At 37.1% G+C, this 24,627-nt stretch overlaps 2 protein-coding genes across 5 annotated transcripts in view; both read right to left on the bottom strand.

Annotated features, from left to right (window-relative positions):
* Window positions 1–24,627, bottom strand: part of RpS20 (ribosomal protein S20) — a 186,072-nt gene that overhangs the window by 88,399 nt on the left and 73,046 nt on the right. The gene's annotated exons all lie outside the window — the stretch shown is intronic.
* LOC145303810 (SET domain-containing protein SmydA-8-like) overlaps window positions 46–24,627 on the bottom strand; it is a 40,184-nt gene continuing 15,602 nt past the window's right edge. For 2 of the 4 annotated variants that reach the window (XM_080145435.1, XM_080145438.1), the window contains 15 exons: window positions 24,462–24,551; window positions 23,156–23,204; window positions 22,474–22,519; window positions 21,723–21,776; window positions 20,725–20,799; window positions 10,861–10,932; window positions 10,514–10,590; window positions 9,762–9,858; window positions 8,360–8,458; window positions 6,697–6,764; window positions 6,285–6,360; window positions 3,263–3,329; window positions 2,266–2,322; window positions 1,762–1,848; window positions 46–1,243 (listed from right to left, as the gene is read on the bottom strand). In XM_080145435.1, the coding sequence (XP_080001561.1) occupies window positions 1,112–1,243; window positions 1,762–1,848; window positions 2,266–2,322; window positions 3,263–3,329; window positions 6,285–6,360; window positions 6,697–6,764; window positions 8,360–8,458; window positions 9,762–9,858; window positions 10,514–10,590; window positions 10,861–10,932; window positions 20,725–20,799; window positions 21,723–21,776; window positions 22,474–22,519; window positions 23,156–23,204; window positions 24,462–24,551 (1,146 nt within the window). In that variant the 3' untranslated portion in view covers window positions 46–1,111. Of the gene's footprint in view, window positions 1,244–1,761; window positions 1,849–2,265; window positions 2,323–3,262; window positions 3,330–6,284; window positions 6,361–6,696; window positions 6,765–8,359; window positions 8,459–8,522; window positions 8,560–9,761; window positions 9,859–10,513; window positions 10,591–10,860; window positions 10,933–20,724; window positions 20,800–21,722; window positions 21,777–22,473; window positions 22,520–23,155; window positions 23,205–24,461; window positions 24,552–24,627 lie in introns of all 4 variants that reach the window. The other 2 variants (XM_080145436.1, XM_080145437.1) reach the window with 2 other exon arrangements.

Here is a 24,627-nt window from a genome sequence, read left to right as displayed (position 1 = left end):
CACACAAATGTAGAAAAGATTTGCAATTAATTAAAAAAAACTCGCAAATTTTAACATCTTATTTGTAAAAATACATTAACAGAAAAACATAAACAATAATAAAATACAAATAAATCAAAAGTTTGAAAAAAGGATTTAAAGCATAAAATACTTAAAAAGGGTTACATTCAAAAAAGGAGTACAATATTAAAGGTATACAGTATCAAGTATCAAGCCAGTCCTTGACCTTCATTCGACCACAACAATACAAATTTGATTGCTGCGCTTCTGATGGATATAATTATCCTAGTAGGATAGTTTAAAAGTAATTATAAAAAGGATATTTCCCTTAAAGTCCCAAGTAAAGCACAGGCCCATATTTATATTTTAAGATAAATTTTAAATGAGTGGATGGTGGGGTAGTTTTTTGTTTGTTTGTTTATTATTTAGGTCATGTTGGGTAAGGTTATAATAGGAACCCCCCCCCCCCCCTCTATTTTATCTTATTTTAGAAAAAGGGATTGGGGATCAGAGGTGGATTCTTAAAAAAAATTTGCCCCACTAATCGCTTAGTGGGGCAAAATTGTTTTCGTGAAAAATCCACCAAAATCACATTAAAAATCTACAAAAATTAAATAAAATCTTATGTTAATAACCCTTCTATGATTTTGTTTAATTTTTGTAGATTTTGATGTGATTTTGGAGGATTTTTCACGAAAACAATTTTGCCCCACTAAGCGATTAGTGGGGCAATTTTTTTTTAAGAATCCACCTCAGTACTCTATAGGCAATTTAATGGAAAGCACAGACAAAACATATCACAGATGACTTAATAGTTATTTATCGCATCGCATTATAAACAGCTTTCCACGGATATAAAAACTGGTTTTAACATTATTATTGTACATTTTCATATTCGTAGAACACTGGATATATTAAGATATGATACACGGTTTTTCAGTATGGATATTAATCGGTTTCAAAGCCATACTGGAAATAACTTTCTAGTTTTAGATCAATGTGATGATAAATTGGTGTGAAAGCAATACAATTTTTCTTTTTAAAATTAAAAAGGAAAATGGAGTGTCGTCTTCTAGAGGCCTCCAGGAGCAATAAAGCTAATTATAATGGATCATCTTGGCAGTGGAAGTTTCTTGATAATGTTTAGCAGCATAGTGTAGCCCTCTCCTAAGTTAGGATTATCAGCCAGAATTTCAACTCGAGTCTTCAGGGGCTCATTCTCGTGGAGATATTCATTGTCTCCCTAAATTATAAGTTAAAATAATAATTCTAAAAAGGAAAAAGAACATTTTATTTATTTTTGTTGTAAAGGATTTTAATGTACAAAATATAGTAAAAAATTAAGTTTTTTAGAGGTGATTCTTAGAGGGTGAAAGTCACTCCACTAAAATAGTTAAAAACCTTCCTTGGACCTATAAGAAGTCTCGCTACAAAGAAGGATAACCTAAACTCTGCGGTTAGCAAGATTCTTCGCTACAAACATACACAGATACCAAGTTACGTTTACATTAATTTATGATCCACTATTGATACAATAATGTAAAATGAGACGGAGATAAAATCCTATTTTAATATGGAGGGAGGAGACATTGAGCTCTTTATTTTACTAGTCCCCAAATTTTTATTATGACGTTTTCAAATTTGTTGGCTTAACAACTTTGAAAACTTTTTCATTGGTTGGTTGGTTTATTCCTTTATTCATTGACTTATTCCTTTAGATCCCTGGATTATAATAGAAGCATTGCCACAAATATATTTTACCGTCATGCCAGCCATAGCTTCTTCAAGATTATTAACACAGCTGGTTAGATCCTCGATTATGTTGCTTCCGTTCCCATTCTTCATCCCCTGAACAAATATTTTTTTGTAACTCCCTTTGTCTGTCAGTCCGTCAGTTCGTAACGGTATGAATGAGGTTTTCTTATCTAGTTTTTTGTTTAGGAATGAATATTTTTTACCCGAGGGAATAAATTATGGACCGATAGGTCATCATTTATTTACGAAATTTATATTTTCTTGGCTATTGTTAAAGATATATGACGAATTTGTTTAATAGATATTCTAATAATAAATTATCAACTTCCAACTTTGTTCGTATGTCTATCAATTGCGTTGTTATATTAGTAAATTTATTTCAATAAATGTGCTTTGCTACTTTTGAATGTTATTATCCTTGATAAGGTCATGATGAATCCTTGATTTTGCTCAACTTAGGGTTGTTTATATATTCGGATATTTGTTTACAAACTAAAAAAGTAAGAATACCTGTAAAATCATAATTAATTTAATCTTGACTGATTGGTACAACAATTTACTTCGAACCTATATCATATAAATATATCAATATTAATCTTAAAATATAAATTATTGAGGAATTATTTTCGGAAGCTAAAGATCTCGGAAATAGCAGATCTGAATTGGTGCTTTTCAAAGAAGCTTTACAATCATCTAAGGGTGGTGGAAAGCTACTTTCCTGACCTCCCTTGCCCTTCCTTAGAATCTAGGAACTAAGCAATTAGTATAGTACCTATGATAAAATAATTTGAGCTATTAAAAAGCTGGAATAAATATTGCCATAGGTTGCGTAGAAAAGATCAAATAATAAAGTAATATAATGTATGTAATATGTATGTCTTTCAGTTGGTTTGTACCGAAGGATCTCTCTCTAAACACTGAACTGATACGGTTCTCTTTTACAGGGTAGCTTTTCATAGGTCCTGGAGAGTTTAAAACTCTTTTGGGGAAGGACACTACTCCCAAGAGAAATCACCCCTAGAAAAAACCTCCCCATAATTTAGGTATAGAGTAGCTGTGCTACTTAAAAAGTACTTAATTATTCTAAAAAGTCTGATTGCTTAATTATGACCAAACTTTCAAAACTACGATTAAATTGGAATGAATATGCAAAAATCTCTTATGAATTAAATTTAATTAATTGGTATTTATATAACTGATCAACATGTTCAGTATATTCATAAATTGGAGAAAGTGGCTGTATAGTACTGATACCACCCCCCCCTTATTTGTGAAATAAATTGAAATAAGGAGGGGTGCCTAACCCTTGCGGGTCCAATACCTAGTGCCTAACAAAAAACAACGAAACCTGACCTTAAGTAAAAAAAATTTGGAAAAATATTCGACCTATTCCTGTAATTAAATTTATTTTAAAAATAAGGGACGTGAGGGTTTCTGTGCTCAAGAAGGAACTTTATAGGGAATCATATCATCCCTTGGTTAAATAAAGTAAAGTTGTATAAAATACCTTGGTGAAACCTGGATCAATTTTTTCCAGAACTTCTAAATAATCTTCTGTAAATTTAATCACTTCTCTAAAAAAATGAAAAAAATTAAGATTGAAAGATAGATAGATAGAAAATTGATAAAAGCTCATTCCCATATAAACAACCCCTTAAATAGTGGATGTAAATATTCATTTATTTCCCTGGTATCTCATTTATATCCCTGGTATGATTTTAGAAGATTTTTAATTTTTTTTGGAAGATTTTAGAATTTTTATTAATTACTAAAAGAAAGAAAAATTATACCAGGGAAATAAATGAAATTTAAAAACCAAAATTAAACCACATTTTACTAGCATAAAAATGAGTTTTTTGTTTAAATGAGAATGATATTCCTGTCCAGTTTTTTGTTTAGGAATGAATATTTCTTACCCTCGTGAATAAATGATGACCTATTGGTCCATCATTCATTCCCTCGGGTAAGAGATATTTTTCCTAAACAAAAAACTGGACAGGAATACCCCATTCACAAGTTGATAACCTTAAAAAGAATTAGCTCACAAAATATACTTATATACAGCTCACAAGTTTTAAAAACACTTTTATCTTTTTCGATGTAAATATATTCAACGCTAATAAAGCTGATATAAAACTTTTTCGATTAAGTTGAAAATTATTAAGTTTGTTTGGCCTTTGAAGGACTCTAGAAAATTTTTAACGAATAAAAGGTATAAGGATAATATAATTTTTATATTTTCCCATAACAATTTAAAGAAATATTTGAAAATAGTTTGTCTTAAAAGTCATCTATTCGGTGGATTCGTCCAAAACATCCAAGGATTAGTAGAAAGGTTAGAAAGAAGGCATTAATATAGCTTAAATCCGTCCCAAGACTTAAATCTTTAAACATAATGGCCTACATAAACAATCCCGAAACCTATGAAATGCTCTCCTAAAATGGAGAATTCAATCGGAAATTATATAAATCTTAAGCTAAAGTCTCAAAAAACCCTACTTCTTTATAAAATAGGATACATTTCAAATTAAAATGTCATTACAAAATCCTCTGTTCCCTGAAAATTTGACAAAACTTTGCCTTTTAAAATGCATTAAAGTTTAGTTTACAAGTTTGAAAAAAAATTCAATATCAATTTTGATAGAAACATAATATTGTATTTCATACATATATTTGGATGTTATTAAATGCATTTATTCAAACTTTCAGATACTAAAATGAACTTAAATATAAATTTTTTTTTCTCGCTTATCACTGAAGTAATTTACATGTAGATTTAAGGGAAGATTTGAGCTATTTATAGATTTAAGTCCTGGGATAATTTTCTGCCTCTCTTATTAGTTAGCTTAAAATTTTTGGGTAATTTTAATAAATCTTTATTGGTTGGCTCAAACTATAGTTTCCTAACTTTTGAAAGAATTACTTTAATAGGAATATTTCTGTTTGTATATTATTGGGGACATTCATCAATATGCCTTATCCCTGAAAATGAGAGCATACGAGCTCTCCTAGTGCAAAAGAAACCATTAAAGTATTCAACTGTTATCCATATGTGTATAATATAAATGTTTTTAAATGCATAAATACAAAAGTTTTTAAATATGATATTGTTTTGCATCTTTAAGAGGGCAAATTTAGTCAAATATAAACTAATGGGCTTTTGAAACTCCTATTTTAATTTGAGGGTTAGATTTTTAACATTCTTGAAAAAAGATAAACATTGCAATGATTAAATTAAAAACAAAAATATTTAAAAATAATTTTACTTTTTAATATAGCCCCAGAAAAAAGACATCCAACGCGACGGGTTGAAAACCATCCCAAAAGTTTTAAAAATTAATTTAATTTTATCTGTCACTCACGTAAAAAATATTACCTCCTAACTGTGGGGGGGGGGGGGGGGTTGCACTTTAAGTTCCCCCCCCCTCCCTGAAAAACTTTTAAATCACCTGAAAGAAAATCTTAATTGACCTCTTGATACAGTTTTGTACTTACTTGCTTCTATCAGTATTATTAGATGGGTCTAGAACCTAAACTACTCTCTAGATACAAGCTTGTACTTACTTGCTTCTATCAGTATTATTAGATTGGTCTAGAACTTGAGCTACTCTCTAGATACAAGCTTGTACTTACTTGCTTCTATCAGTATTATTAGATGGGTCTAGAACCTAAACTACTCTCTAGATACAAGCTACAACTTACTTGCTTCTATCAGTATTATTAGTTGGGTCTAGAACCTGAGCTACTCTCTAGATACAAGCTTGTACTTACTTGCTTCTATCAGTATTATTAGATGGGTCTAGAACCTTAACTACTCTCTAGATACAAGCTTGAACTTACTTGCTTCTATCAGTATTATTAGATGGGTCTAGAACTTGAGCTACTCTCTAGATACAAGCTTGTACTTACTTGCTTCTATCAGTATTATTAGATGGGTCTAGAACTTGAGCTACTATCTAGATACAAGCTTGTACTTACTTGCTCCTATCAGTATTATTAGATGGGTCTAGAACTTGAGCTACTATCTAGATACAAGCTTGTACTTACTTGCTCCTATCAGTATTATTAGATGGGTCTAGAACTTGAGCCCCCTCTAGATACAAGCTTGTACTTACTTGCTTCTATCAGTATTATTAGATGGGTCTAGAACTTGAGCTACTATCTAGATACAAGCTTGTACTTACTTGCTTCTATCAGTATTATTAGATGGGTCTAGAACTTGAGCTACTATCTAGATACAAGCTTGTACTTACTTGCTCCTATCAGTATTATTAGATGGGTCTAGAACTTGAGCTACTATCTAGATACAAGCTTGTACTTACTTGCTTCTATCAGTATTATTAGATGGGTCTAGAACTTGAGCTACTATCTAGATACAAGCTTGTACTTACTTGCTCCTATCAGTATTATTAGATGGGTCTAGAACTTGAGCTACTATCTAGATACAAGCTTGTACTTACTTGCTCCTATCAGTATTATTAGATGGGTCTAGAACCTGAGCTACTATCTAGTTACAAGCTTGTACTTACTTGCTCCTATCAGTATTATTAGATGGGTCTAGAACTTGAGCCCCCTCTAGATACAGGCCTAGCAAGGCTCTTCTTACTAAATATAAAACAATTCTGTACAATTATATCATCAAATATAAATATTAAGGATGCAACATTTATAGTAAGTGAAGCAAAAAAATCAAAGGAAGGGGACATTGGGTAGTAAATTACACTGATACCCAAAGTTTTATAACCATCTTATGCGTTTACTCAAAAACTATGGGAACTTTTATTAAATTTTGATTGATAGGTTCCAAACAAGTAGTGGCCAAACTTTTTTATTATTGTCAATTGTCTTATCCCTTAAAATCTGTAATCAACCTCTTCCTATTTTTCATGCTTTGTTATAGTCAAACTACACAAATTGTACAAATAAATTACAAAATATTACCTCTGAGTGTAAGTGCATGATTTACATGGAGAATATTCTTACAAACCTTCAGAAATGATTCCAGCTTTCTAAACAAATATATCTTTATTTTTTTATGCCAAACTGTTCTTATTTATGGACCATATGCGAATTGCGAAGTTATGTATTCTTTTAAGACAAGAATAAAAAGTTTAATTTGGGCATGGTGGTTGTTTTTATGAGTTAAAAAGTGAAACTGTTAAGAAAAAAAGCGGCGATATTTTTTTGCCATTTCACTAATTTTGAATCATTTTTCAAGATATCTAATTTTACTCTTTCTTATCCTAGCTGTTTAAAGTCATAAAACATAATATACTATACGCTAAGTAGATAAAAACACAGTTTTCACAAAAATTGTTTCATGAACCTTGGTCTTTAGTTCCTGATATCAAGAAATGTATTGACAAACACTCTTATATAACAACTTACTTTGGTGTTTCTCTCTAAGTGCCTATAGATCACTGATCCACTAACAGTAGAAAATTAAAATCAATTGAAAATAAAACAGGGATGTTGTTTTTGAATTGTTTCTTTTTACATTAGGGTAAGGGTGGAAGCAGCAAATAATGCCTAATAAAAAATGACGCCATACCATACAAATGACCAATGATAGGTCAGTTTATATTTTACCATTGGTCAATTACAATGTATACTGGCATTTCATTGGTCTTTGTATTGTATTTTTAATTAGGCACTATTTGCTTAGGGTGCCTTTAAGGGATTTGTATTAGAAAAAAATACGCCCCCTTAAATATTTCCAAAACAAGGGTGACTTTCAGTGCTCGACAGGAACTAAGTGGGAAAGATCCTTATTTCTTTTATCTCGTCTCCCCATCCTACTTTTTCCTATCTTCAATACCAAATCTAACTTTTGTTCTTTGTACAACACAGCAAAAAATCTTCACATTAAAAGCGAAGTTTTTTAAGACATAGGCCTGTGTGTTTTAATTGATTTATCATACAATAGTAATGTTAAAGTATAATATATCCAAATACGTAAACTATCTTAATTTGATTGAAATTAAAACCCTGCATCCTATATGACTTAACCTATCCTAAAGTAAAATACAAATGTACGAAAAACTACCTTCAGAATTATATATTACTTTTCTTGAATATTAAAGGCACTACTTTTTTATAATTGATAGTTGCTCTTTATTTAAACGATCAATCCTTGTTTTAAATAAAATATAATGCAAAGGGAACAAAGAACTTTATTTTATATTGGCTTTTTGTGTTTTTGGTTAGGTAATGTAAAGATTTAGAGATATCTGCAGGGTTTGAAACAAACAAGGTTAAAATACCTTACAGTTCTACATAAACATCTTAACTTTGAAACAAGGATGACAATGTTAAGTAGCATACAAATTGTTAAATAACAGATGTTCAGTCAACAAACAAAAGTATTTATATAGCAAATCACTAAACATATATAATTACATGTCTTTTGTAGCATGACTGATAGACCGACGGACAAAGAAAATTATGCACTAGATGCCGATTTTGGTACAGGGAATATTCACTAAAAATTTCAACTACATATCTTCAATAACAACTGAAAAATTCACGTTTCTTAGAGGCAGACAGACGGACGGACAGACATATCAAATGATAGGGCAGCTTCGCTTGTAAAAAGAAAACTAACTTGAGATCATTGCCTTGTACTTTTTGGTAAGCACTAGAAACTTTTTTAATTACTGCCTCCACCTTCTCTTCAGACATTGAGTATTCACAGTTCGCGCACCTACACATGAAAAAAAAAGAATAAGAAAGTATAATTCAGAAACTTTTAAAATCACTGCCTCCACCTTCTCTTCAGACATCGAGTATTCACAGTTCGCGCACCTACACATTAAAAAAAAGAATAAGAAAGTGTAATACAGAAACTTTTAAAATTACTGCCTCCACCTTCTCTTCAGACATTTAGTATTCACAGTTCGCGCATCTACACATGAAAAAAAAGAATAAGAAAGTATAATACAGAAACTTTTTAAAATCACTGCCTCAACTTTTTCCTCAGAAATCGAATATTCACAGTTCGTGCATCTACACATGAAAAAAAAGAATAAGAAAGTGTAATACAGAAACTTTTAAAATCACTGCCTCAACTTTTTCCTTAGACGTCGAATATTCACAGTTCGTGCACCTACACAGGAAAAAAAAAGAATAAGAAAGTGTAATACAGAACGAATTAATATATATGTAGAAGATAGCAACCATCTCTTCAGACATCAAATATTCACAATTCGCGCATCTACAAAAAATAAATAAAAAGAAAGATAAAGTATAATACAGAAAGAGTTGATACTGCAGTTCTTAATAGGCGCTTTGAGAGAGTGCACCTTCCATTTCTTTTCTTTTCTAAAACTAAAATTACTTTTCCTAGCTCCAAACAAATATAATAGGCAGCCCTATTTGTTCTCCCTTGTAGTCTAAGAACTTTTTTGGGAAGTGTCAGTACACAATAGGCACTAAGAGGGAAAGTCCTACCACATATTTCTTTTCCAAAACCAAAATTACGAATATGACTGGTAGTTCTTGACACAATACAATCTGTCCCGATTTTGTATTACTTTTGCGGAACATTTTTCCAGTTACGTCATATTTTTCTTTCCCGAAAAAGGGAAGGGGGGAAGAAAATATCTTTAAAAGTGATGGGGAAAACCCCCTTTACTCCCATCTCTTTTTTCTTCCCCCTTCCTTTTTTTTTCTTCCCCCCTTCCCTTTTTTTTCTTTCCCCCTTCCCTTTTTCGGGAAAGAAAAATATGACGTAACTGGAAAAATGTTCCGCAAAAGTAATACAAAATCGGGACAGATTGTATTGTGTCGTAGTTCTTTGGTAGTATAATATGTACTGGTAGTAAAACAGGATCAGTGCTACATAATCAGTTTAAGGGAAAGCACCTCCTGTTCATTTTTAAAAATTTGCTTACCTCAAAACAAACTCCTCTTTTTATCTATCACAGATTAAATCCTTTTTTTGAGGTGGGGGGAGGTCAGGGCTTGATAGACACTTTGAGGGAATGCACTAAAATTACTTTGGTTACCTCCAAACAAATATAACTGGCAGTTCTTTTTGTTCACCCTCATAGACTAAGTTTTCTTGTTCAGGCAGCAGATATCCAGCTTTACATTTCTGACACTACTCATACAGATTTAATGACTTTACAATATCAGTAAAGTTCTATAGGAGGGTTTAGGGGTTTGTCATACACCCCTTTAAATTAAAATTGGAAAGAACCTGCATCATACTAGACACGATTAAATTGGTACCTATTGCTGCAATGTCAGACACATGATATCAATAGTAAGATTAGTGGGGATTCCTTGACATAGGACGTGCAATCAAAAGGTTTGTTGTCTGCTGGGTGTTACTTTCCATGAAAACTCAGGTATTCGGACAGGGAAGTTAATGTTGGACCTCATGCTTTAAAGGTATTTAAATCCAGGCCTTAAAAACAAGTTAATTATAAAAATATTATTGACATCAATGTATCATTGGTTGACAGAATGTATAAAATGTATTGAATACAGACATAAGAAGTAGAGGAGGCAACTGGACAAATTATCTTAAAATCAACCATGAGACGTCATAAAAATGAGTGAGATGAGAAAAGAAGTTAGAAAGAAATCCCCTAAAAAAGAGATGAATAATCCCTCATTTTTATGACGTCACATGGCTGATTTTTGATACACTTTGTCCAGTTACTAAAGCAGGCCCGAAATTTCAATCAAAGCTTAGCCCAAATGCCATACTATTATTATCTAGTATTTGACTTAAAAATCATTAAATTTCCCTTAATAGCAGACAAAAATGTTTCATTCTCCTTGGAATCTATACACATAGGACAGGAGCAGTTAAAGTTCCAGGCTTCCCTGAAAAGCAAAAGTATATAAATAGTCATAATTATATAACAGTAACAGGAAGTCTATCTGTGTGTCTGCAGTTTAGGATCTCGCTAACCGCTCGACCGTTCTGGTTTTTTTACAGGGAAGGTCTAAAGAAGGTCTATAACTATTTGGAGGGAGGATGCATATAGAAAAATATGACATACCTTATTTTTTTACATCTTTTTTTGAATCTCCTTCCTCCAATCACCCCTTAAAGCCTCTAAGGGTCTAGAACTAGTGATTTAAATAACTCACCACATAAATTTCTTTCTCTCATTCATAGGGATAAGAAAGTTATCAGAATATCTAACATTAATTTCCTCGCCTCTGAAATAATAATTAAAACACAATAGAATAAATATAATACATAGAAATAGATTTAAATTCCTAGATACGCTGTCCAATTTACTCAGTGGGGATCTAGATACACTATATCTATTACTATAATATTTCTATTCTAAGTGGGTATTACTAGATTTTTTTCTAGTTTACATCAAATTTAAAATAGATACTTGTACTCTGAAGTTATTTAAAGAAGGTGAATCAACTATTTTTTTTATAGCTAGCCGGTTCTTTTAGTAAGTAGTAGATGTAAAATTTTTCATAGAATTCAGATATGCAATCGGTTTTTTTGTAGACCTCTTATTTTTTAAGTAATTTAAGTTTTAAAAAAAAAAAATTAAGTCGATTTTAAGGTACTAAAATGCAACAAAAAAAAGAAAGAAAATGGTCATTATGAACAAAAATAGTAAGATCTTTAATTTGACACCTTACTTTTTCAATTCTGTCAGGTAATTATTGAAAAAATCGATTTTTTTAAACCCACGAGAATAAAAACTTTGAACTTAATTTTATTATTTCACAAATAAAAAAATATGGGTTCATATATACCATTAGAATCAGAAAAATATTACGAATCCATTGTAAGCAAAATTGAAAAAAAAAGTTTACAATATAGTATATATGTGGTATTCGGCAACCGTGAGCCATGCCTATGGCACCCCTGATCTAGGGTTCGGTGGAGGGTCAATGGCCCTCCCCCGAGTCCTGGGGAAGGGGTCTAGCGACCCCCTCCCTATGCTTAAAATTAATGATTGAATCTGTCATGTTTATTATGGTTAACTGTATTCTTAATTCTCCCCCACCCTTTTCAGGGATGGGGGATCATTATTGCCCAAACTGACCATTGTATATGTATTATGATGCTTTTATGTTATGATTATTTATTCCTATCCATGTAATTATTGTTTGTTGTATATAACTTCAGTATCTTTTAAACCTTCAATAAAGTGACAACTGAAATAGATGTTGATCATTATCTAGTGAATGCTAGAGAAGCGTAGCTTCTCTATAGTAAGGTGTCCACGTCTGTTACACTGCCGTAATCTAATTGAACTCCGGTGTCTGCCATTTATCCTCGGCGGATACCACAACTTTGGTGACAGCTGTGTGAGATTACGGCGAACCACAAGTGTAGAGCAGACGCGCATCTGAGGCTAAGGTACTCCCAGCAGTGAATCTGGCAAAACTGACGCAAGCAACCTGAATTACCCACCCTGGACAGCAAAGTTTAACTCTGCATCCGGCAGTTGTGGAAGCGAGACAGCGAAATTTGACGAATAACCGCGAGCAGCGCTGATATCTAACGGAGAATTGAGCGCCAAAAGGGCTGAAACAGGCCTGCGGACCGGCTGAAACAAGCCAAATAAGTGTAAACGGCTGGAAATAGGCCAACTTTACTGCAAGAAATAGCAGGATCCGAACCAGTGGCGCTAGCAGGACGGGACATTCCCTGCCGCCATCAGCCGGATTTGGATCAGCGGCGCTAGCAGGACGGGACATTCCCTGCCGCCAATAGGCTGAAACATGCCACATAGCTGCAAGCTGCGAGCTAACATACGAGTGTAGTGCACCAGAACAGAGAAAAACTACGTCAACTCCAAGTATCCTGAGAGGCTACAACGCAGCCACCCATCTAGAAAAACAGATATTATGTTACATTGCAGGGATTACCACCCTGGTGTGATGGCTAAACAATAGATTTATGAGCAAAGCTTGGCAAACAAATTGTTGTGTTGTGATAAATCTAAGAATAGAACAGGCTTGGATTTATTGTGTATTGTGATAACAGCTAAAAATAGAACAGAGTTGGTAAACAAATCTGTTATGCAATTGTGATAAGGACAAAAATAGAAGCTAGATGTAATATAATAAAGACCCTGATATACAATCAAAACATCTCAAGCCCACAGCACAACAACAATACACCCCTTATTCCAAGGGAAAGGGAGGAGCCCCTCTCCATTGAAGGCAAATACAATCAGGGTGATATAATAGATAAGCCTAGGATTAAGAAGAAAAGGCACTATTATACCAGCACACAGTTACCTCCCTCCCTCACAGGGGAAACGGACGGAGTTACCCCCGTCCCCTCACGCGCTTCCCCCCTTCCTACCCACACTAGACTAAGTCCGTCTGTAGTGTGGGGCTAGCGATCGGACACACAGAGCGCCATTCACGGGTAGCGCAACAGAGTGCGGAAAATATCATAAATCCAACGGACGAAGCGGACCAATGAGAGAGCGAGTTGAGGGGTGAGAGCGCGTTTTCCCCGTGTGCGCGGATTTGACGGTGCGGACGCGCGTTGCAAGGACAGGAGATTTCACGCACACACACACACACCGGAGCGGAGCTACTCCATAGCATTTAACAGTTCCTGACAGCAGTTCAGACCCTCAACATCTATCTACCCCTACCAGCCTACCCTACAACCTCAGCACCTAACTAGTGATAAGTACAGCTAAATTATATCTTTGCAACTAAACTACCAACCTAGTGATACAAACAGTGTTGGCTGTTAGGCTAGAAAGCCTCAAGTGACAAACCATTCATTTTAGTACTGTATAACTTTGTGCCCGCCGTTGAACCGTTGACCCAATGGACCAGCAGCAAGCCCCAGGAGGTGACCAAGCCCCAGGATGGCTCCAGGATGACCCTCAGCCGGCCCCAGCCGAGTACCGCAAGCTGATGCTGAGCAATCTGCCGGAGTATAGAGGGCCGCCCAAGCAATCCTGGTCGGCACATATCCGCAGACTCGAGATGTCATGGGCGGCTTACCGCGTGCCACCTCATGATTCCCTCAACCGCCGCAACGCCCTCCTACTGTCACTGGTAGGGCAAGCGGCGGAAATGGCGTCCCATCTGTTTGGCGAGGCAGGCCAAGCCTTGACCTACGAACAGGTCAAGGTCGAGTGTGAATTGCTATTTCGCCCTGCTTTTGAATCCCAAACGCTTAAACAAGCGTTTAGGGATTACAAGCAACACTCGACAGAACCTATACAAGCGTACATATCAACTAAGTGCGCCTTGTATAGGGACGCCTACAACCATGAGGATCTTGAGTTGTTGGTGGACGAATTAAATCGTGGAATTTGTAACGCCAATGTAAAACGCCTCATGATGAACCATGAAATTACGAGTGTACCTGAGTACACTCGTAAGGCCATGTTCACCGTCACCATGGTTACTAAGCAACTGAAGGAAGGTGTATGCTTAGTGGACTCGACCGAAGGGCTGACTGGATCTGCTTGCATTCAGTTGCCCCAATATGACGAGTCAGAGCCAATGGAGATTGGCTCCTTGGCTCCGGGTCTCCACCAGATGGGGAAGGTCGCTCCAGATGACAAGGTCCCAGGTCGCTGCTTCCGCTGCCAGGGGAGAGGCCACCGAGCTCGAGACTGCCCAACGCCTGTGGAAGTTAGCCTAGAGGAGAGACGCACCCAGCCACGCCGTGACCGTTCTGCCAAGTGTGAGCGTTGCCACTATGACGGTCACACGGCGGCTGACTGTAGAGCTGACTGGGCCCAGGTAGCCAGCCGCAGGCGCACCGCCGACAAGGGTGCCCCTCCAGGGAAGCCCAGCAGAGTGGCCCACATGGAAGGGAGCGCGCCCCCAGCACCACAACAGCAAGCAGCCGCCCCCAGAGCTGCGGACCGAGCCGATGGGATGCCGCAGTTTGGGACTGTCCCAGCTAGGATCAACGTACTGGGCGGCGCGGCTGAACCCAACCGGGTTGGCCTAGGCTTCAGTCTTAACCATCTGGGGCCAGAGCTGATACAATCCAACAACATAGCCGAGCCAGAGGTGCTGAGGCCCCAGCCTTTTAGCCTCAACATGATGGAACCTGCCCGACTGAGCCTACCCAGCAAGAGTGGAGGGGCGCTGCCCAGCGTCCCTGAGACGGTGTATGGGGAGGCCCTGGCAGCCGCCGAACGAGAGAGGCAGGAGGTGCTAGCCAGCGCCTCTGCATCGATGTATGGGACGCCACCCGGCGTCGCCACCTGGGATGATGGGGGGGTGCTATCCAGCGCCTCCCACCTGGTGCCTGGGGCGACAACCGTCGCCGCCACCGAGATACCTGGATCCTGGAACGAGCCAGCCTCCAACCTGATGTCTGGGGCGACAACCGTCGCCGCAACGGAGAGACCTGAGTCCTGGAACGAGCCAGCGGTCCCAGAGGAAGGGGTGACACCCGTCACCCCCAGTCAGCCAGCGCCACCAGCCTGTAGGGAGAGCCCAGCTACATGCCATCCAGAGCCCCCTGCCAGCCAGAGGAACCCAGCTGCTCAACATCAGGATAAGTTGAATTTGTTAAATGTGTTGTATCCAAGATATTGTAAAAACCCAGCCTTGCCTGTGCCCCCTGCACCAGAGGCTGGGGAGATTGAAATTCGGGAAAATAAGGACTTGCCTGTGCCACATGCACCTGAGTTCCTAGGGCAGGGGAGGGAAGTGAGTAAGGGCGAGCCTGTGCCACATGCACTTCAGCCCCATGCCACTGGGCATGCTTTGGACAAGGGAAGGGAGCACTTGGGGCTAGGGGAGCCGACACCCAGGCAAGTGCCAGTCGCTTGCCAGTCTGTCATTGGGGAGGGTATCGGGGTGCCTCGGCCGCATACAGATAACGCTCAATGGAAACTTGTATCTAGCCAGGAGCAGCCCAGCCGTGTCCAGTCCCAAGAAGCAGCCGTGACCAGAGCTGAAGATCCCCAGCCGCGTGTACGAGGAAGATGGTTGCCTGGAAGCCTCTCCCATTGGTGGATGGTCCTGTGGGGCCTCCTGCTGGCAGCCGTGTGGCCTACAACCAGCTACGTCCTGGTGGGATGGGACTGTGCCAACCCCACCCATGTCACATCCTACAATAAAGAAAAGATGTGTAACACGGAGCCCCTACACCAGGAGGTGCCCCTGGGCCATGAAGTACACGTCCTGCAGCAAGTCAAGGTGAGGGAAACCACCGGGTACAGTTGTCAGCTCACCGTGTCCCAGTGGACATTCAGGTGTGGAGTATGGGGTCACCTCAAGGTGACCTCGGTCCCCACCCTCATGAGGCCAACCAAGATAGACCCAGAAGCGTGCCGAGACCTGGCCAGGAACCGAGTCTACACGTTGCCAGGCAAGACCCAGCCACTGACGTTCCAGCTGAACCATCCCCTGTTCTTCACCATCGATATGGTGGGCGCCCTCGTCAACAGCCCCGAGGGGGTGGGTTGTGAAGGGGAGGACGTCCACTTCGAGGGCCAGCTATACCGCAACGAATTAGTGCTCCAGGAGCGACGGCTGCTGGTCAAGGAGGAGACCTATGTGGTGGAGGATGGACGGGTGGAGTCCCAGTCTGACCACCTGACCCTAGAGTGTCCCCATTCTGAGCTGTCCTGCATCACTGGGGAAGCAACCTACGTGTGGGACCACCTGGGAAGAGATTGCCCCTTGAGGCTGATCCGCAGCCTCCAGCCCAGCCTGGTGATGGATGCCTATCTGGTTGACCATCAGGCCCAGTTTTTCATCAACATGACCAACCCTACCTCGATTGTGAACTGCGACTTCGAGGCCCATGCCACAAACCATCCAGCGTTGTTCGTGGAAGCTGACCCAGCCGCGGCTGCGCTGCCCAGAGTGTCGGCCAGGGATGTTGACGTTCCCCTTCAAGCACAGATACATGCAGGTTATATTGGGTTTACCCTGGAAACGCGCATGAAAAGCACCGCAGCAGAAGAAGTAGCGGCCAACTGCTGGAAGCTCCAGCAACTAGACCCGGCCCACCCGGTGCGTGTCCAGGGGAGCACGTTCTCGGTACTGAGGGGAGACATCCTGCTGCAGCTGACCTGCCAACGTCATAAATACGTTGTCCGCGAACACAAGGAGTGTTGGGACAAAGTGCCAGTAGAGCCCACAGGTTTTGTAGACGCTGTGACACGGGTATATAGTGAACACGCCACCAAGATACCCTGCTCCTCCACCTACCCCCTGACTGTGCACGCGGAGGAAGGCTGGATAGAGTTAACCCCCGCTCCCAAGAAAAGGCCACCCCCGCTGGATACGCCTAAGCAATTGTTGACAGAACCCTTAGATGACTTCAGTTCAGGTGGCTTGTATTCGCAGGCTGAGTTGAACGACTGGCAACAACTGCTGGCGTTCCCAGCATACAAGAGTGCCATGCTGACCGGCCTATCCTATGGCTCCTGCGTTCAGCAAGGCAGCTGTTCGGCCACAGGAGACCATGGGATAGTGTCCTACAACATTGACCGACTGGCGGAGGAAGGAGAGGCAGCCCTGGATGTCTGGGCTGGATTTAGACAAGCCATCCACGAGTGGGGAGATGGCGCAGCCATACTGTGTTTGCTGTTGTTGATCCTCAAACTGCTGGGGGACCTAACCATCATTTCTCTGGCAGCAGCACAAGGAGGAGTCCGGGCAGCCCTGAATGCGATATCACAAGTGTTCCTGTACCATCCAGCTTTGTATAGGAAAGCGCTGGCTAGAGCCAGGCTCAACCATGCCAAGTCCCGGGACTTTTCAGTGGACTGGGATGCCATTCCCATCGGCAGGGAAGCAGCCGAGGAAATGGTGTCTATGAAATCAACTGACAGCGGGCATGACCGCCCAGGTAGGCCAGGACCGCCCTCTGGCCGACCCCGCGGCCCCTCAGGAGGACAGGCCGCTGCTCAGACGATTAACCTGGCAGCCAGCGCCCCAGCCGCTGCCAACAACAACCAGCAGGCCCCACTGCTGACCGTTCCAGCAACAACTGTGCCACCAGCAAACCTGATACCTGCCGGCGCTGACCAACGTGTCCAACCCAAGCCAGCCTCTGCCTTCTACCCCACATTGGGGGCCCATCAACCCTAAGAAGACACTCACCACTAGGATTCCATTGAATCATTATCGTTTGTATATATATATTAGCCCTAAGGAGCGGACCAAAGGCCTCAACCACTGTCGGAAGTCTGGTAGGGAAATCATCTCCCAGCCTTCCGAGGGGAGAGTTGTGGTATTCGGCAACCGTGAGCCATGCCTATGGCACCCCTGATCTAGGGTTCGGTGGAGGGTCAATGGCCCTCCCCCGAGTCCTGGGGAAGGGGTCTAGCGACCCCCTCCCTATGCTTAAAATTAATGATTGAATCTGTCATGTTTATTATGGTTAACTGTATTCTTAATTCTCCCCCACCCTTTTCAGGGATGGGGGATCATTATTGCCCAAACTGACCATTGTATATGTATTATGATGCTTTTATGTTATGATTATTTATTCCTATCCATGTAATTATTGTTTGTTGTATATAACTTCAGTATCTTTTAAACCTTCAATAAAGTGACAACTGAAATAGATGTTGATCATTATCTAGTGAATGCTAGAGAAGCGTAGCTTCTCTATAGTAAGGTGTCCACGTCTGTTACACTGCCGTAATCTAATTGAACTCCGGTGTCTGCCATTTATCCTCGGCGGATACCACATATAAACTACAATAAAAGGAATTATATGAAAATATCATATTATGTTGTACAGGCAACGTCTTAATTCTTCAATTGAGTATAAAAATGGGAAGGGGGTAAAGAGGGGGTAAAGAGGGGGTAAAAAAGGGAAGACAATAGTGTTGTCTGAACAAAAAAAATAATTGGCCATTTCTGTAATTTTTTAATTTTTTAATTTTTTTCAATTTTGCTTACAATGGATTCGTAATATTTTTCTGATTCTAATGGTATATATGAACCCATGTTTTTTATGTCTGTTTGAGAAAATATTTAGGTCTAAAGTTTTTATTATACCGAGGTTAAAAAAATAGATTTTTTCAATAATTACTCAACAGAATTTTAAAAGTAAGGTGTCAAATTAAAGATCTTACTATTTTTGTTCTTACTGACCATTTTCTTCTTTTATTTTGTTGCGTTTTAGTACCTTAAAACCGACTTAATTATTTTTTTTAAAAACTTAAATTACTTAAAAAATAAGAGGTCTACAAAAAAACCGATTGCATATTTGAATTCTATGAAAAATTTTACATCTACTACTTACTAAAAGAACCGGCTAGCTATAAAAAAAAAGTTGATACAACTTCTTTTCTAGACTTTTAATGTTGTTTAAATTGATATTATATGCAAGGGCTACACGTGGTTATAAAAACTACTAAACACTGGAATTTTCATGTTTTCAAAATTTTTTTGAAGCAGCTTTTAGTGCTTAATAAAAAATAACGTTATTAAATACAAAAGACCAATGATAGTCCAGTATTCATTTTAACATTGGTCAATTACAATGTATACTGGCCTATCATTGATCATTTGTATTGTATGACGTCATTTCTTATTAGGCTCTATAAGCAGCTTAATTTTTTTAATGACGTCAAAAATACAAAAGATCAATGATAGGCCAGTATTTATTTCAACATTGGTCAATTCCAATATAATGGCCTACCATTGGTCATTTGTATTGTATAACGTCATTTCTTATTGGGCACTATGAGCAGCTTTTTTTTGCTACTGTTAAAACACAAAATTTAAATAACTTTTCAATGAAATTAGCAAAGTTAATGAAGTTATCTAACTACATCTTAAAACTACGTTTTAGATAATCTTTTATCTATAGCCTACATTTTAAAGCAAAACTTACCTGACTAGAAATAATTTAATTGAAATGAAATGTTAAAAAGGATGCAAAATTCATGAAAATTGTTCTTGTAGCGAATTTAAAAACACCTTCATTAATATTAAACAGCTTTTAAACCTGTAATTATATAATAGAAATTATCCTTTAATGGAATTAAATAATGATTCTAACTAAATAACAAGGGATCTCAAGGTATAAGTCAATGAATGATTATATTGATGTGCACTAGGATATATAAGTTGGAAAGAATTTTAATGTTAGAAGGAAATTTGAAATCTACATAAAATTTTAAGGATCTTTTTATAAAATTCGTTTTTTTTGTATAATTATTTGTCTAAAAGCGGAAATACAATTTAAGTTCATAAATTTTGACCAATAGGATTGGTGGATTGGAAACTACCTGCGCTCTAATTGGTTGAATGATGTGCGACTATTAAGCTTCTCCTATCAGAGCGAAGATAATTTTTAATTCACCAATCACAGATGTCAAAATTGATTAACTTAAATTGTATTTCCGCTTTTAGATAAAGAATTCTACAAAAAACGAATTTTATAAAAAATCCTTAAAATTTGCTGCAGATTTCAAATCTCCCTCTATCATTAAAATTCTTTCCAACTTATATATCTTAATGTACACCTCAAATTTGAAAAACAAAAAGTTTAGACTCTGCTAGTAGGATTAAAACAACCAAAGTTTTCAATCCAACGAAGTAGATAACGTATTTTTTGTAACTAAAATAATTTGCAGTTAAATGTCCCCTCACTCTATTAAAATAAAAAAACTTTCAATGAATAGATTGATATGACAATTCAAGTTTCCAAAAGAAGCATTTTTTAAAGCTTATTTTTTATCCTTATTTTAGGTTAGGATAGAAACACTTTTTAAAAAGTTGAAAATCAAGAATATAAAGTTATTTGGTCCACTCTGGTTTATTCAAGGGAAATGCCTCTTATCCTGGGAGAGGGGAGGAATTGGACTGTAAATTACACTGGTATCCAAAGTTTTCTAACAACAGTATCTTATTAGTTAGCTCAAAAATTTTTATTGGCTAGTTGGTAGTGTCTAATCTTTTCAACAAATAATTATTGTCAACAAATAATTTTCATTATCAACAATTTTGATCATCCATTGTCTTATTCCTTAAGATGCCTGCACAAATATGATGATTTCCTACCTTTTTATTGCAACCTTGGACACCACCTCCATAACTCTTTCTTGTGAATCTTCAATAGTTCTGGATTCAATATATCTCCATATGAAATCAGTTTTAACTACGTGTATAGTCAATGTAAAGGGGCAGTTCCATGTAAGGACCATTTGAGGTAAAAAAAAACTCTTACTAATTTTTTGATTTTTCCCCTTTACTAATAAAAAATATTGCCCCGAAATTTTTTTTATTAACTTTCCTAAAACTTTTATGAATTCCTAAAATAAAGCTTTGTGTCTTGGTTTATAAGCCCTCACCAATTTTTTTTAGATGGATAATTACCTCCCCCTTTACTGTACATTTTACTCCAGAGGTGGATTCTTAAAAAAAATTTGCCCCACTAATCGCTTAGTGGGGAAAAATTTTTTCGTGAAAAATCCACCAAAATCACATTAAAATCTACATAAATTAAACAAAATCATAGAAGGGTTATTAACATAAGATTTTTAAAATTTTTGTAGATTTTCTTATGTGATTTTGGATGATTTTCAAATGTGCAAAAACTGTAATCTTGGCGACAAGCAGCTTATAGTGCCAAATAAAAAATGACGTCATACAATACAAATGATAAGTGATAGGCTAGCTTACATTGTAATTTACCAATGGTACAATTTATACTGGCCTATCATTGGTCATTTGTATTGTATTGTGTTATCTTTTATTTTGCACTATAAGCTGCTTCTCTTGGAGAGCTTCATCTGGCATTTTCCCCCCTATTGATATTTGTAATCCATCGCCAAAAAAATTAAGCTTGATATTCTTGGTACCATGCAGCTAGCAAATAGATTAATTCTTTGTCTTTTTCTACACATGGAATTATCCCTTTACATTACTAATTATATTTTAAAATTAAAATATTAATATACTCTGTTAAAATAAATATTTTTCATTTTCAGACTTTGTTGTCTTTTGTATATAACATAAAATTTTATGTAAATTTTTATTTGAGAAAATCATATTATTACCTGACGTTATTTCTACAGGAATGGTTCATCAGAGAGAATAATGGGTAACAAGCCCTAAAATTGTTTTATCATTTCATTTATAGTGTCACATGATGATTCTTGTAATAATTAGGAACTCTTTAAAAATCTTCAATTTTTGCCAAAAGGCCGCATGTTGATTTTCAATTATAATATTAAAGTATAAAACAAATTTTATTTTTAAAATGATAATTCCTAGGACGACATGGAAAAGGGTTGATTATTAACTCTCAATTTTGTTCTCAATATCTTATTTTAAAAATTAGTTTCAATATTTAATTAATTTACATCTAAGATAAAAATTTAATAATGATTTTATTACATATACATATTTTTATATTTTGAATAGGATATTATTTTGCTAATGATATTTTCTCCTTTGTATTGAAAGGTTCATTAAATTTTTACATTTTTAATATACTTTTCATCAATATGCTAATGCATTTTTCCAGTATGGCTTTAAAACCGATAAATATCCGGTAGATTAGAACTGGTTCTCATCCATACTGAAAAATCATAAATACCATCGTATTTTCCATGAATACTAAAATAAAATTACTAAGATTATTATCGGTTTTGTTAGCTCACAAAACTGGTTTTACTCCTTATAACTTTTCATTTTAATATCCACGTAAAGTTGTCTATAATACGATGTTTAAAGAAATTCAGTAGAAAGGTTTCTCATTAATGGTTTCATAAGCCGTTTTCTTATCCCTTTAGACCCCTGACATACCTTGCATTATAGTCGGCAGCATTCACGGCGTTGGATTTCAAAATTCCTAAAATAAAATAATAGTTATTTCTCGCATCGTATTATAAACGGCTTTCCGCGGATATAGAATGTACAATTATAAGATTAAAACTAGTTTTTTTGGCCCCGAGGTGCCGAAGGCACCGGCTAAAAAAACTGGTTTTAATCTTATGATTGTACATTTTCATATTCGTAGAAAGCTGGATATAATTCGGTGCTAGACATAGTTTTTTTCGTATGAATGAGAACCGGTTCCTACCCACCGGATTTGGATGAATACGAGAAAAAGTAGCAAGGTTTTTTTTTGTTTTCGTTTGATTATATCTTGCTGATCACTTTTCCCATTCAGTTCTCCTTTTATGGTAAGCTTTAGATAGGTCCTGTGATGGTTTAAGCCTATTATTTTAAGTTGAAATTCCATTTTATTATCTTTCTTTTGAGAGGGGGGAATATTTTTTTTTCTTGAGGTGATTTATCTTGGGAGGGGGGGGGGGGAGGTAACCTCTCCAAATATTAATAAACCTTGGACCTAATTTGAAGCTTTACTATGTAGAAGCGGTTCAGTGGTTAGTGATATAATTCGCCACACACACACACACACATACACACACACACACACAAGGAGACACCCTGTTTCTTTTATATAAAGATTATAAATGCTTACCGAGAACTTTATGAACAATGTGGGGAGATTCACCACCCAATAGATTTCTAACAATATGTTTTTCATTAATCAAAGAATATTCAAATAAATTTTCTCCTTTTTAATTGTTTTGTTGATAATAGTTCTCATGAACTTGGAGGCGGTAAACCAACATCTGAATTAATTCGAGCATTTTTTTGTTATTTTACCTGAGCTTGATCTTTAAATCGTTTATAGGTGATTTAAACCGGGGCGATTCATTCAGTGCACCATCAAATTATTAAATACCAATCTTTAAATCGAATTTGCATGGGCGATTTGGCGCGCCCAGTGGCGCGGGACCGGCGCGGCAATGCCACTCATTGAGTGGCGTTGCCGAACCAAATCAGGGTGATTTATTTAAAAAATAAATATTTTTTTTTTAATTACTTTAATATTTTATTGCAAAACTATCGTGAAAACATTTTATATATTAATGTTTTATATAAAACTAGCGGCTACGCCCCTAGAGGCCTCTAGTGGCACTTTAAATGTTTTTGTTTGTTAAAGTTATTTTATTATGTACGATACCACCTTATTTGACGCTGAAGTCTCCCAGATTTTAAGAAAATTTTCAATTTTTTTGTCATTTCTTTTGGGAGGGTGGTAGTACCCTCCCCCAAAATAGTTAAAAACCTTCCCAGGACATATGAGAATCTACCCTGTTAAGGAGAACCCGATTGGTTTAGCGGTTAGCGAGATCCTTCGGTACACACAGACAGACAGACAGACACACAGACAGACAAACATCCTGTTACTTTAGTATAAGGATACCATACTGACACGGCATTTTATATAAAATACCTTACTGACACTGCTTAAGTAATAAAGTTGTACTGGCATGGCGCGGATCGATATCTTAGTGAGTGCGCAAGTGATTTAACAACACCGCACTGAAAATCTTTTAAAAATCAGGTGCGCTGTGGCTTACCACTAGCGCACCTACGGTTCACCTCTGAATCGCCCCGATTCAGCGCACCATAAAAACGATTTAAAGATCAAGCTCTGTTTTTTTCTTTACTACGGTAGATTCCACAAACATCTAAAAACTACAAAATATATTTTTTTCCGAATTAATTCAGTTGTTGGATATATCTGGGAAATAAACCTACAGACAGCCATTGGATAAAGCAAGATTTTTTTTTACTTTTAAATCAAATCAAATCCTAAGTGTAGAATTACAGGAAACCAACCTTCTTTGCAGCCTTTTTTCTGAAAGTCCTATTTCGAATGCTTCCAAATCTGATAATTAAACCATAATACTTTCTCATCAATTAAAAACATTCCTTGAGTTTAGAAATTCTGAAGCAGCTGTAAACTTGGAGAAGTCTCTTGTACGCTCTATCCAATCAAGGTTATCCATAAGGTTTAACACTAACTAAATATATATTGTCAAGGTTATCTAAAGGGTTTATCAAGCTAATACAATATATTGTTAAGGTTATATATAAGGT

This window comes from Acartia tonsa, chromosome 13 (genome assembly GCF_053477335.1).
Source record: "Acartia tonsa isolate MP-2025a chromosome 13, ASM5347733v1, whole genome shotgun sequence".
Taxonomy (NCBI): domain Eukaryota; kingdom Metazoa; phylum Arthropoda; class Copepoda; order Calanoida; family Acartiidae; genus Acartia; species Acartia tonsa.
This window is presented reverse-complemented; position numbering and strand designations above follow the sequence as displayed.